At 34.2% G+C, this 15,245-nt stretch overlaps 1 protein-coding gene across 2 annotated transcripts in view; it reads left to right on the forward strand.

Annotated features, from left to right (window-relative positions):
* Positions 1 to 645: 645 nt before the first annotated feature.
* Positions 646 to 15,245, forward strand: part of Tau (tau) — a 30,920-nt gene continuing 16,320 nt past the window's right edge. For both annotated transcript variants that reach the window (XM_064055707.1, XM_064055708.1), the window contains exons 1-5: positions 646 to 747; positions 11,027 to 11,957; positions 12,022 to 12,065; positions 12,114 to 12,288; positions 12,336 to 12,544. In XM_064055707.1, coding sequence (XP_063911777.1) covers positions 661 to 747; positions 11,027 to 11,957; positions 12,022 to 12,065; positions 12,114 to 12,288; positions 12,336 to 12,544 — 1,446 coding nt within the window. In that variant the 5' untranslated portion in view covers positions 646 to 660. The remainder of the gene's footprint in view (positions 748 to 11,026; positions 11,958 to 12,021; positions 12,066 to 12,113; positions 12,289 to 12,335; positions 12,545 to 15,245) is intronic.

The following is a 15,245-nucleotide window of genomic DNA, read 5'->3' on the forward strand; positions in this document are numbered from 1 at the left end:
TTAGTAAGTCTGAAACGTGAAATTTCCGTTGTTCATGTTCATCGCCTGACTGTAAACTTGGCAAAATTAGCATTCAAAGGTGTTACCTAACTCATAATTTCTTTAACAAAATTTCCGCTGGGAGTGCAAACAGATCAGATTTTGATAAATGTGCAGGCAAGGTTGACGAATAAATTAGCGGAAACGGGGTTTTCCTTTGACACGATTTTGAGTGAGCTACAACATAATCGTGAAAAGTTTCTAGAAATAGCACACAATGCAGATTTTGTCAAAGATTTATGCATTTTGTGTGAGAATAAACGGTTGAGGTGCATCTGTTCATGTATCACGCACTAACTACAATCGAAAATAGGTCACAGCTTTGCTGGTGTTTCGGTTTTCCGCGATTATCTTCCACTGGACAATTACTGGCTGCAAGTTAATCGAGGACGTAGACACTTTTAGACTGTAGAACTAGAAGCTTTTAAAAATTGAATCTGGAACGAAAATTTCAGGTCACGCAAACAATTACTTTGGAATAGATTCTCTTTGTTTTAAAATCACTTGGTGTAGGTATCAACCGCATTAATCTGCACCGTAATTAAATTTGCAAACCAGTTAAAAGTTTGATCAAGCGAATCTAATTGCAGTATCTACGAAATATTCTTCCAAGAATAAAAAATGTCTCATCCACCAAACACAGTATTAAATGGGCCTTCTCCCGAAAACAATGTGCCTTTTAAAGATGCTCAACCAACACAAGAGACGGTAAGCAGGGACTAGTTAGATTGGCGAAGTGATTACGTCAACCCTAATTTTAGACAATTAATTGTAAAAGCTGCCGTGTCTCGTTCTCGCTGTGCCCCATTTAAATTATTTATTATCGTAGTTGTTACAGTAATTCGGCATGTTATTGACTTGTTATGTAGATAAAAACAGAACATGGCGAGTTTCGTGGACTTTTGTCATTGGAGCTCTTCGAGCCAGGCACTGGCAACGAGAGCAGGTTGTGTGACATTCCTCCTACGAATACTTAAATCTCTCCCATAATTCACTTTTTTCTTCGAGAACATGAGTATTTTCGTCCCGGCAAATCCACCGTTTGAGTCGCTATTTCGGAACCCATTAAAAATCCATCAATGTGCCATGACAGATAAATTGAAAAGACAATCAGTACATGCAAATGCGAAAATCAATCAGACGTACGATCAAGGTGACGTCCACTGGCAAGAGTCAACTAAAATGTCCTGACGTATTAGGTCGTTTTTAAGAGTGTGAACAGTTCATTCAAAAAATGTTTTATAGTAAATGAAGATCACTGCTTTTGGTGGTCTTTGTAATAATAATAATCACGATCACAATATAACTAACAATTACAAGATCGACACTTGCTCTTCAAGGGCTGTTTGAAAAGTGGCTACAAATTTTGAAAATTTCAATTTTTGGATTAACGACTACTGGTTAATCTGGAGATTTAAAGATTTTAAAATATCCCTTCAGGGATTTTTCTTCGTTTATCATTGCGAGTACTAGCCCCGCTCACCCGCCCTATATTTTCTTAGTGAGTATATCATTTAATGTAAAATGAAATAAATAGTTTAAATCAACCAAAATTTTGGACATTTTGTCGATAATTTTTAAATTCTTTAAATTTAAACTTTTAATTTTTTCTTTTAATCAATAAATTTCGTCTTCTTTCTGCTACAATTAATTTTGGTAGTACTATTTTTTTATCAATTTAATCACCGAAAAGGAGGCGGGTGGGTGGGCGGGGTTTATTATATGTTCTTCTGTAAAGTGGGAGCGGTAGCTGATGGAAATAAAAAAAACGCTAATCGTAGGTTTTTTTTGTACTATTTGTTATACGATTTATTTCTTATTTCAGAAGAAAACAAATACATTTCAGTAGGTATAATTTTGTCTTTGATATCATATTCCTTAGTGACACCATTTTTAAGTAACCGACCCTCAGTTTACCAGTTTAACTTTTGCCTACCGTCTTTTATAAGCGGGCAGTAGCCCCGCCCACCCTCCCCCATTTCCTTCCAGTTACTACCTTTAATATTGTTCAGTTTTATCGTTGCAAGTACTAATCCCACCCACCCACCCTCTATTTTCTTGAAAAGTATATTTCTTTCCAAAATTAGTCTTATCTGAACAAGCACCTGCTGCAATAAATTTTGGTAGTAAATTTTTTTTTATCAAATTAGTCACGAAAATGGAGGCGGGTGGGTGGGTGGGGTTTATTATATGTTCTTCTGTAGAGTGGAAGCGGTAGCTGATGGAAATAAAAAAAAAAAAACGCTAATCGTAGGTTTTTTTGTACTATTTGTTATACGATTTATTTCTTATTTCAGAAGAAAAAAATACATTTCAGTTCGTATAATTCTGTTTTTGTTATCATGTTTCTTAGTGACATCATTTTTAAATATCCCACACTCAGTTTCCAGTTTAACTTTTTCCTATAATAGTCTTTTATAACCAGGCAGTAGCCCCGCCCACCCTCCCCCATTTTCTTCCAGTTACTGCTCTTAATATTGTTCAGTCTTATCGTTGCAAGTACTAACCCCGCCCACCCGCCCTCAGTTTTCTTAGAAAGTATATTACCTGCAAAAATCAGTGTTATCTTAACAAGTACTAGCCCCGCCCACCCTCCCTCTTCTCATTTTAGCGACTAATTTTATTTCTGTATAAGATCCGCCTTTCATTCAGAGTAGATAAAATTAATCACCGATATGGAGACGGGTGGGTGGGCGGGGTTTATTATATGCTCTTCTGTAGAGTGGTAACTGAAATAAAGCTGTAAAAACACTAATCGTGACTTTTTTGGTTGTTAAAAATTGGCTTATTTAAATGGGTGGTTTTGCAAAAGTGGGTGGGAGTTTTCGGGGAAATAAGTCCAAAACCAACTTCTGTAGGTCGAAATAAACTTAAAAATTTCCAGATAATTTTTGAAAGTAGGTCAAAAAAAATGTAGAAAAATTGAGCTTTTGAATAAGTTTTTTAAAAATCCACAAAAAATTCGGAGATTTAGATCTCGACTTTCTATTTCGAAAGATATGACGTAAATACCATAATTTATTGGGCGATTCTGATAAAATGGCAGAGTTTCAGAAAATAATGCTGCAAGTAACATCTGGAGGACTAAATTTACTAAAAAATCCCTTAAGGTATTTTTCTTCGTTTATTATCGCAAACACTAACCCCGCCCACCCGCCTTCTATTTTCTTAGTAAATATATATGCTTTGCCAAAATCAGTCTTATCTTAACAAGTACTAGCCCCGCCCACCCTACCTCTTCTCATTCTAGCGACTAATTTTATTTCTGTGTAAGATCCCCCTTTCATTCAGAGTGGATAAAATTATTCCCCGAAATGGATGCGGGTGGGTGGGCGCGGCTAAGTTAAATTTTTTCCTAGAGAGTCTTTTGTAGACAAACAGTAGGTCCGCCCACCCACCCGCCTCCTTTTTATTCTGGTGACTACTGTTAATTATTGACAATATTATTGTCTTATTATATTACTGTTGGTGAGAAAACAAATAACTTGTTATTTTCCTTCTATAAATTATTCAACCTACAGCCTATATTTCAAGGGTTTTTTCTTCGTTTATAGTGATAATGATATTTTATTCGCCTTGTTACATATATATAACATACGGTAATGGCATGTCAGATGAAAATACAAAAAATAGAATGTGTAATAAGGAAAATATAAAATATAAGTGTAAATAGTCTAAACTAACCAAAACAATTTGTCAATAATTTTTAAATTCTCTAAATTTAAACTGTTAATTTTTCCTTTTAATCAATAAATTTCGTCTTCTTTCTGCTGCAATAAATTTTGGTAGTACTACTTTTTTATCAAATTAATCCCAAAATAGAGGTGGGTGGGTGGGCGGGGTTTATTATATGTTCTTCTGTAGAGTGAGAATGGCAGCTGAAAAAAAAACGCTAATCGTAACTTTGTTATGTACAAGTTGTTATAAGATTTACTTCTTATTTCAAAAAAAAAAAAAAAAAATACGTAACAGTCTGTACAATTTTGTTTTTGTTATCATCTTCATTACTGACACCATTTTTAAGTAACCAACACTCAGTTTACCAGTTTAACTTTTTACAACAGTCTTTTATAAACAGGCAGTAGCCCCTCCCACCCTCCCCCATTTCTTTCCAATTACTCTCTTAATATTGTTTAGTTTTATCGTTGCAAGTACTAACCCCACCCACCCGCCCTCTATTTTCTTAGAAAGTATAGTTCTTTCCAAAATCAGTCTTATGTGAACAAGCACCTGCTGCAATACACTTTGACAGTAGTTTTTTTTTTATCAAATTAATCCCGAAAAAGGAGGCGGGTGGGTGGGCGGGTTTATTTTATGTTCTTGTGTAGAATGGGAGTGGTAGCTGATAGAAATTAAGAAAAAACGCTACTTCTAAATTTCTTTTGTACTATTTATTAGAAGATTTATTTCTTATTTCCGAAGAAAAAAATACGTAACAGTCTGTATAATTTTATCTTTGTTATCATGTTCCTTAGTGATACCATTTTTAAGTAACCAACACTCAGTTCACCAGTTTAACTTTTTCCTATATACAGTCTTTTATAAGCAGGCTGTAACCCGGACTAGCCTCCCCCATTTCCTTCCAATTACTCTCTTAATACTGGTCAGTCTTATAGTTGCAAGTACTACCCCCACCCACCCGCCCCTTATTTTCTTGGAAAGTATATTTCTTTCCAAAATCAGTTTTATCTGAACAAGTACCCGCTGCAGTAAATTTTGGTAGTACTATTTTTTTTATCAAATTAATCACGAAAATATAGGCGGGTGGGTGGGCGGGGTTTATTATATGTTCTTGTGTAGAGTGGGAGTAGTAGCCAATAGAATTAAAAGAAAAACGCTACTCATAACTTTTATTGTACTATTTGTTAGAAGATTTATTTCTTATTTAAAAAAAAAATACATAACAGTACGTATAATTTTGTCTTTGTTATCATCTTCCTTATTGACACCATTTTTAAGTAACCAACACTCAGTTTACCAGTTTAAATTTTTCCTAGTCTTTTATGAACAGGCAGTACCTCCGCCCACCCTCCCCCATTTCCTTCCAATTACTATCTTAATATTGTTCAGTTTTATCGGTGCAAGTACTAACCCCACCCGCCCGCCCTCTATTTTCTTGGAAAGTATATTTCTTTCCAAAATCAGTCTTATCTGAACAAGCACCTGCTGCAATAAATTTTGACAGTAGTATTTTTTTTATTAAATTAATCACGAAAATGGAGACGGGTGGGTGGGCGGGGTATATTATATGGTTTTCTCTAGAGTGGGAGTGGCAGCTGATAGAAATTAAGAAAAAACGCTACTAGTAACTTTCTTTTGTGCTATTTATTAGAAGATTTATTTCTTATTTCAGAAGAAAATAAAATACGTAATAGTCTGTATAATTTTGTCTTTGTTATCATGTTCCTTAGTGACACCATTTTTAAGTAACCAACACTCGGTTCACCAGTTTAAATTTTTCCTACAGTCTTTTATAATCAGGCAGTAGCCCCGCCCACCCTCCCTCATTTCCTTCCAATTACTCTCTTAAGGTGATGTTATCGGTTTAGTTTTCAGTGAATTTACAGTAGATTTTGTTTCACAAATACTAGACAACTAGTTGGAATCTGAACTAAATTTTTTTTTTACAATATCTTTGATATGCTATTAGTGTCCGGAACTTATAAAATTGGAGAAAAAATGACCTGTTTTGCTCTAATAAAATCGCAAATATGCTCAAAATCACACTAATATTAGGTCCGACTGTGCCGATCATAGTTATAAAATTCACATTAAAGTAAGTCATGGACATTCTTTGAAGTGTTTACTATAATATTTCAAAAAGAAAAAAACAATTTCGATTCATAAAACTTCATAATTTTGATTTAAAACTGATCATGTTTGAAGCTTTATTTTATCCGTTCCATTTGCTGTCTCTTACTGCGGTCTCTCTCGGATCGGGGTATAACATCCACCGAACGTTCTTGGACCGATGGGATAATTTATTACTTCCGACATCTTTTCGGTGACAAATTTAATCTTTGCATAAATTTACTTCAGTGTAGTTAGCGAACTCGTGACCACTGAAATATATAAAGAGTATATTTTGAAATAGGACGAAAGTCGAAGATTCCACTTTCAAAGCCACGAAAAAGTGGAAAAAACTTTTATCAGAATTATTATGTCAAAAAACCTACTAAAACTACAGACAAAAAATGCAGTTTAATCATCATTTGATTAGTTTTACTATTATTATGCTTTTATTCCCTAATTTCTGTACATATAAATATTATTGTTTTTTAGACCCGCCGCTGTTTTTATACACTTACATAAAGTGAAAGCCAATGTTACTAATATAAATTTTATTATTGTTACTTTATATAATCAGTAATCACCAATCCTATTGCTTCTCGGCTTTTTGTCAAAGATCAAAGTGTATTACCTGAAAGAATTTTATTTTGTTGAATAAAAGATTACCATAAACCTTATAATTAGCCGGATAACCATTCAGTATACACAGGTAGTTTCTATACCACTTTAGTTTGAACTTAGCCGATACTAACCAGCTAGGGAACCAGTTATAATTGAAATATGTAAACCAAATAATTGAAGTACTTAGTTTTAAGTAAAACAATTGGGTATATTTATAAATACGCATAAATAAAAACGAAACAAATTATTAGTCTCTAGTTTATTTTATAATTTGCATTACATCATGACATATAGGTACGTACTGATGCAGAAATTGGTGATTTTCTCGTTGCATTTCAGTATAGGGACACACTCAGTAGAACCATTTGGACACTTAAAATTGATTTTGTTTTACTTGCCACAAATCTTTTTAAGTGTTGCGAAAGTGATTGTTGTGTGTCCGAAAAATAACTGCATTTATAATTATTCGGCTGAGTGCTTTTTTTGTTGTAAATCAATCAGTTTCCCAATTAGATTATAATTGCTTGGACTTACTATTTGTTGTCTTAATTTTTCGATGTTCATTTTTGTACATATTCAGATTTTTATTTGTTATTAATTTCTTGTGGTCTTTTTTCGTATATGAAAATTGAACTGTTGACGAACGAAAATCGAACAATAATACACGACAAGCGGGTGCCGAACTGTTACCAGAGATTATGGGTGTCATAAATTACACCCCAGCTTTCCTGAGTTTCAACCAGCCTACCACTACTTCTCGTCTTTATTTTTCTACACGCAAACTTCTTGTGAAGGCAATAACACGGCAAAATTAAAAATCCGACAGTTTTCTTTTAGCAAACATCCCCTTAATATTGTTCAGTCTTATCGTCACAAGTACTAAACCCACCCACCCGCCCTCTATTTTTTTGGAAAGTATATTTCTTTCCAAAATCAGTCTTATCTGAACAAGCACCTGCTGCAATAAATTTTGGTAGTACTATTTTTTATCAAATTAATCCCGAAAATGGAGGCGGGTTGGTGGGCGGGGTTTATTATATGTTCTTCTGTAGAATGGGAGTGGTAGCTGATTTAAATAGGGTTGTGAAAAAAGCGCTAATTGTGACTTTTTTATTGCACTATTTGTTATAAGATTTCTTATTGCAGAAGAAAAAAATGAGAGAACGGGTGGGTGGGCGGGGCTAAGTTTAACTTTTTCCTAGAGAGCCTTTTATAGGCAAGCCGTATAACTGCTCAAAAAAAGGCCGAAATTTTCATAAGCGGGGGAGTATTGAAAATCTGAGTTTTTTAAAGGTTAACTAAAAATTCACACAAAAATCTGGGTTATATATTTCCACTTGCTGTTTCAAAAAAATACAACGTGTTCATAGTCTCGGAGCAAGATTATAGAAATACCTTATTCTGTTTGAAATTATTATTTCTTTTTAATCCTAAATGTGGACATATTTAATTGGGAGGGAGGGTTTTTGAGAAAATAAGGCCGGAAGTATTTTCTGGCGGTCGAAATCTACTAAAAAATCTCTTTCGGTAATTTTCGAAATTGTCAAAAAACGTAGAACTAAATTTTCATACGCGTGGAGTGTTGAAAGATCGAACTTTTCGGAAAGTTGCCTAAAAATCCGCAAAATTCGTTCGAAATTATCATAATTCTGTTATTCACCCAGACCTAATTTTTTTGTAAATGTGAGAAGGATCTGCCTTGAAATATAGCTGGATTAGAAATGAAATTTTAGATCTAACGTCAAAATATTTCAATATTTTCAAGTTTCCAATTTGCACGCCTCAAACTTTAATTTAGGGAAAAACCTGACAAGCTTTTTATTTTAGCCTCCATCTTTTGACATCTTTCAAAAAAAATTACGTCAAATTTGTAAAAGTGATGACGTCATCAATGATCTTTTTGAATAGGAAAGTATAATTTTGACTACATGGGTTGCATAACAAAAAAAAACTGAGAAAATTAATAACAAACAAAACAAACTTGAATTTGATGATAAATCTTGAATAAACAGAATAATACAGTGGAGTGGAAATTTATGGTATAGAAATTGTTCAAACTATCCCCATTCACTACTTAAGACAAACCCAGACGATGGTAGACCTAATTGACGGAATTTTCAATATTCTGGCGACATTTTTTCTCGTTTTCTCACGTATTATGTATTATTATATAAACATAATATATCTTTATTGATGAAATTATGTTTTTTTTTTAATGTAAAACCTCGGAGGCCCCAATCATTTGTTTTTAATGTGAAACGTCGGGGGCGCCAAATGTCTTTTTAAAAATGTAAAACTTTCTCGGGGGCGCCAAATGTCTTTTTTTAAGAATGTGAAACCTTTTCGGAGGTCCCAACTGTCTTTTTTGAAAATGTAAAACCTTCTCGGAGACCCCATATGTCCTTTTTTTAAGAATGTGAAACCTTCTCGGGGCTCCCAACTGTCTTTTTAAAAATGTAGAACGTTATCAGGGACCTCAAATGTATTTTTTTTTTTAACGTAAAACCTTCTCAGGTGTCCCAAACTTCTTTTCTTCATACTGTAAAACCTTCTCGGGAGTCCCAACTGTCTTTTTTAAAAATGTAAAACCTTGTCGGAGGCCTCAAACGTCATTTTTTATGTGAAACATTCTCGGGTGTTCCAACTGTCTATCTTTAATAAAGTGAAACCTTCTCGGGGGTTCCAACTGTCTTTTGAAAAATGTAAAACCTTGTCGGGAACCCCAAATTATTTTTTTTTTTATGTAAAACCTTCTCAGGTGTCCCAAAGTTCTTTTCTTCATACTGTAAAACCCTCTCGGGACTCCCAACTGTCTTTTTTAAAAATGTAAAACATTGTCGGAGGCCTCAAACGTCTTTTTTTATGTGAAACCTTCTCGGGTGTTCCAACTGTCTATCTTTAATAATGTGAAACCTTCTCGGGGGTTCCAACTGTCTTTTGAAAAATGTAAAACCTTGTCGGGAACCCCAAATTATTTTTTTTTATGTAAAACCTTCTCAGGTGTCCCAAAGTTCTTTTCTTCATACTGTAAAACCCTCTCGGGACTCCCAACTGTCTTTTTTAAAAATGTAAAACCTTGCCGGAGGCCTCAAACATCTTTTTTTATGTGAAACCTTCTCGGGGACCCCAAATGTATTTTTTTTTATGTAAAACTTTCTCAGGTGTCCCAAAGTTCTTTTCTTCATACTGTAAAACCTTCTGGGGAGTCCCAACTGTCTTTTTTAAAAATGTAAAACCTTGTCGGAGGCCTCAAACGTCTTTTTTTATGTGAAACCTTCTCGGGTGTTCCAACTGTCTATCTTTAATAATGTGAAACCTTCTCGGGGGTTCCAACTGTCTTTTGAAAAATGTAAAACCTTGTCGGGAACCCCAAATTATTTTTTTTTTTTATGTAAAACCTTCTCAGGTGTCCCAAAGTTCTTTTCTTCATACTGTAAAACCCTCTCGGGACTCCCAACTGTCTTTTTTAAAAATGTAAAACCTTGTCGGAGGCCTCAAACGTCTTTTTTTATGTGAAACCTTCTCGGGTGTTCCAACTGTGTATCTTTAATAATGTGAAACCTTCTCGGGGACCCTAAATGTATTTTTTTAGAAACATGAAACCTTCTCGGGGGTTCCAACTGTCTTTCGAAAAATGTAAAACCTTGTCGGGAACCCCAAATGTATTTTTTTTTTTATGTAAAACCTTCTCAGGTGTCCCAAAGTTCTTTTCTTCATACTGTAAAACCTTCTCGGGGGTCGCTACTGTCTTTTTTAAAAATGTAAAACCTTCTGGGGGGCCCTATACATCTTTTTTAATGTGAAACCTTCTCGGGGTCCCAAATGTATTTTTTTTTTAATGTGAAACCTTCTCGGGGGCCCCAAACGTGTTTTTTTTTTATTGAAACCTCCGGGATCCCAACTGTCTTTTTTATGTGAAACCTTCTCGGGAATCCCAATCGTCTTTTTTTTTTAATGTGAAACCTTCTCGGGGGTCCCAACTGTCCTTTTTTAAAGAAGACGAAACCGTCTCGAGGGCCCTAAGTGTCCTTTTCCTCGGGGCTGCCAACTGTCATTTTTTTATGAAGATGAAACTTTCTTTTTTTCTATTAAATTGTGACTAATACCTTCTAAACTGTTTTACTCCATAGAGGAATAGAGGAATAGAAAAAAGTAGAATTCCGCAAAATCAAATTTTATAATTGTTCAGAGAAGCAGTATTGGTTGGACTGTACTTCAGAAGAGAGGGAAGTTCTGTCGAAACAACTTTCGACAAATTATTTTCAAAAACAAATGCTGCGCTTTTTATAAATTTTGTGCATTACTTTATCATCACCCTGTATAGACGGAATCTATCTATCGTTTGTGTTATTATTACAGTTTTTTTTAACTTTTCAAGAAAACCCGTCGAAACAAACATTCGTGATAAATTTGACAATTATGACAAACACGTATTTCTGACAACTAGTTACATAACCTAAATTATTTTGACATTGGAGCTGTCATTTCGTGTCCACACTCTTAAAAGCGCAATCTAGAGTCAGTGGACGCCATCTACAACCTAGCCCTCTTCTAAAGATTTTTCTCTCCACTGTAGACGAAAACGCACCAAAACGGTGACAACTCTCCTCAACAGTTCCCAGGCTTCGCATCGACTCCTCCACGTCCACCTCTAACCAGACTAGACAGTCGAAATTCCCTCCCGATCCGCCCAGGCTTCCCCACACAACCCGGCCTAGGTCCCAGACCCCCCCAAATCCGTCAACCTATTCCCCAGCAACAGTTCATCCAGCGAGCCCCCGGAGCCGCTCCTAGACCCCCGGGTCAACCCCAATTCATCCAAAACCCAGGCGTCCGACCCCTCAATCCCAACTTTCGCCCGTCCACTCCATTCCCCAGACCTCCGCAGCCCCCGCAGCAACCCAGACAGCCTGGAATATTCCAGCAACGACCGGCTTACAGACCACCGCTCGAAATAGACAACTTCCGTCAAACCCTGGATTCTACAGATCTGACGACCCATAAATCTCCCGAGAATGTCAAAATGGGGGAAGATTCAGGAAGATCCTCCGTAGACGCGACGAAGAACAGAAGCTATAGTGTCGACCAGGAGGAGGAGCGAAGGAGGTCGATTAGCAGCATCGGGAGTGTTGAGGAGAAGAAAGGGTCGTGCGAGAACTTGGACAAGAAGTCCGACGAGTACCCGTCGAGACCGGAGTCGAGGATGAACAAGATCGTGGAGGACGAGGGGAAAGTGGAGGTGACTAAATCGCCGTCTCCACAGACCCCACAGACCGACGCGTCGCAGAAGAGCGTCGAGTTTAAGTTACCAGAAGGGGCCAAAACCAAATCGCCTTCGCCTATTAACAGAGTAGAGAAGCCTGAACCGAAGATCGAAGTAGTCGCTACTAAACCGAAGGAAGAGGTGGTGCAAAACGGTCTCCACCAACAAAGCGTGCAACCAAAGCCAGAAACGAAAAATCTCGAGTTAAAAAATCTAAAGAAATCGAAATCTCCTTCTCGATCAGGTTCTTAACACCGCTTTACCACCTTTGGGTTGACATTTCCACTAAAATCGTTTTTCGGTTTCAGAAGGAGACAACGACAGCGGCGTAGACGAATCAACACAAGGAAACGTAAGTACTGGAGGTGTGTTTGTCGTTTTTGCATGTTGTGGTCTCTAGGACCAATCTAGCAACGGTGATCAAACCTCTCCGAGGAAGTCCTCCGGAAAGAATCCCAGTCGCACTTCGTCGACGACCCCCACGAAAAATCGGTCGCTGTCGAGGGGATCCAAGTCACCGAGTCTGAAGAGTCCGGATTCAACAGCAAGCACACCGGGAACAACGGAGAAAAAGAGTGAGGTTATGAGTCTAGGAGGGGTGGATTTTAATTGTGGGTTTCAGAGGTTCCTATGAATAAGGTTCAAGTAGGATCGGCGCCTTCACCTAATTTGAAGGTCGTCAGATCGAAAATTGGATCTTTAGATAATGCGAGCTACAAGCCAGGGGGTGGACACGTGAAAATAGAGAGTAAGAAGGTAGATTTTAAGAACGCTTCGTCGAGGATTGAGGCCAAAAATGAGAGATATGCTCCGAAGGGTGGCGACAAAAAGGTATTTAATTTTTAATTCCTGAGCTCATAGTTTTTAGGATTACTATTGTTTTTCAACTTTAATTTTTTCAATTTTTTAACTTCTCGATTCCCAAACTTCTGAATGTTTCGTTTCTTCAGTTTTTCAACTTCTTAATTTCCAATTGATAGATTTTTGAAAGTTTTCAGTTTATACATATTCCTTTTTTCATTTTTGATTTTTCTCATTTACAATGTTTTTGATTCAATGAAAATCAAAAAAATAAAAATCTAAAAACTCAAGAAACGAAAAATTGAAACATTGAAAAACTGAAGACGGAGAAACTTAAAAATCGAAGAAATGAATGAATCGAAAAATTAGAACGAAGAAATACGAATCGAATCGAAAAATTATAGAACCGTCAAAATTATTGGGTCCAAAAACTGTAACATTTTTAAATGTTAAAAATTCCAAAAAACTGAAACATTAAATATCGAGAAACTGAAAAATTAAAAATCGAAAAATTAAAATCCGAAAAATAAAATTTTAAACTTTTCCATTTATTCGATTCTATAACTGAAAAATGGAAAAATTCTAAAATTATAAAGTTGGAAATATGTTTTTTTTTAATTATAATTATCATTACATATTTAAAACGCTAACAAATCAAGAAATACCGACGGAGAATGGAAAAATCGAAAAATTGAAAATTCTAACAATTGAAAATCAAATAATTGAAAAATCTGAATCGAAAATTCGAAAAATCGAAAAATCAGAAATTGGTAAAACCGAAAAATCGAAAACTCGAAAGTCGAGATTTCGATAAATTGAAAAGAAAAATATTTAAAAAATCTAAAATCGGAATTTAAAAACTGAAAAATCTAAAATCTTAATTCAAAAATTGGTAACCTCAAAAAATCGAATAGTTGAAAACTAAAAATCGAAAATTCAGAAATTCGAAAAACCGAAAAATCGAAAACTCCAAGGTCGAAATTTCGATGAATCGGTAATCGTTTAGAAAAATCAAAAAATCCATTATTCAAATATTCGAAAAATCGAAAATCTAAAAACCAGAAATTCAAAAATTCGGAACCTCAAAAAATCGAAATTCGAATATGCAATTGAAAATTGGAAAATCGAAATTTGAAAAATCGAAAATCGGAATTTAAAAATAGAAAAATTGTAAAATTGAAAATTTAAAATCGACAACACGGAGATTCAAAAAATTGAAAATTCGAAAAATAGAAAAATTTAACAATCGAAAATAGAAAAATCGAACACCCGAAAATGTAGAATTCGAAAAAGCGAATTATACTTACAAAAATCGAAAATCGAGAAAACCGAAATTCGAAGATTCAAAAATTCATAAGATTGAAAAATGGAAAAATCAGAAATTGAATTGAATTGAAGAAAATGAAAAACTGAAACGAAAAGTTACAAATGGAAAAATTTGAAGAAATGAAAATTTGAAAAATCGAAAAATTGAAATATTAAAAATTGCAAATCGTAAAATCTAAACATCTAGAAATTGAAACATCCAAAAATCGGAAAATCGAAAAACTGAAAAATCCGAAACTGAAAACTCGAAAAGTTCCAATCTTAAAAAATAAAAATTGAAAAATTGCTAATCTAAAAATTGAAGAAACGAAAAACTGAAAAAATTGATATTGAAAGAACAAAAAATTATAAAGTCGGAACATTGAAAAATCGATCAATGAAATATTCGAAAAATCAAAAAATTAAAAAATACAAAAATTCAAAACATGGAAAAATTTTAAACCTAAAATCAAAAATGAAAAAATCAAAAAATCATAAAATCGAAAAACTGAAAAATCGAAAATTCGAACAATCGAAAAATCGAAAACTCGAAGATCAAGATTTCGAAAAAAAAATCGAATAATAGAAAATTCTAACAATTGAAAATCGAAAAATTGGAAAATCCTACAATCGAAAATTGAAAATTCTAGAAATCGAAAAATCAGAAATTCGTAAAACCGAAAAATCGAAAACTCGAAGGTTGAGATTTCGATAAACTGAAAATCGATTAGAAAAACCGAAAAAATCGATTATTCAAATATTTGAAAAATCGAAAATCGAAACACTGGAAATTCAAAAATTCTAAACTTCAAAAAATCTAAATTCGAAAAATTGAAAATTGAAAAATCCAAAATCGAAAATATGGAAATTCGAAAAATCGAAAATCGATAATAATAACATTAGTAATAATAATAATAATAAAACGGAAATTCAAAAATTCGTAACCTCAAAAAATCTAAATTCGAAAAATTGAAAATTGAAAAATCCAAAATCGAAAATATGGAAATTCGAAAAATCGAAAATCGATAATAATAACATTAGTAATAATAATAATAATAAAACGGAAATTCAAAAAGTCGTAACCTCAAAAAATCTAAATTCGAAAAATCGAAATTTGAAAAATCAAAAGTTGTAATTTAAAAACTGGAAAACCGTAAAACTGAAAAATCTAAAATCGAAAACACGGAAATTCGAAAAATCATAAAATTGAACAAACGGAAATTCAAAAATTCTTAACCTCGAAAAATCGAATAACTGAAAAACTGAAAATCGAAAAATCAGAAATTCGAAAACTCGATTATTCAAATATTAGAAAATTCGAAAATCGAAAGAATGGAAATTCAAAAAGTTGAGACCTCAAAAAATCGAATAATTGAAAAACTGAAAATCAAAAAATCAAAAATTCGAAAAACCGAAACATCAACAA

This window comes from Zophobas morio, unplaced genomic scaffold, assembly GCF_036711695.1.
Source record: "Zophobas morio isolate AGI-343-1 ecotype UQ-CSIRO unplaced genomic scaffold, CSIRO_AGI_Zmor_V1 ptg000014l, whole genome shotgun sequence".
In the NCBI taxonomy this organism is placed as follows: Eukaryota; Metazoa; Arthropoda; class Insecta; order Coleoptera; family Tenebrionidae; genus Zophobas; species Zophobas morio.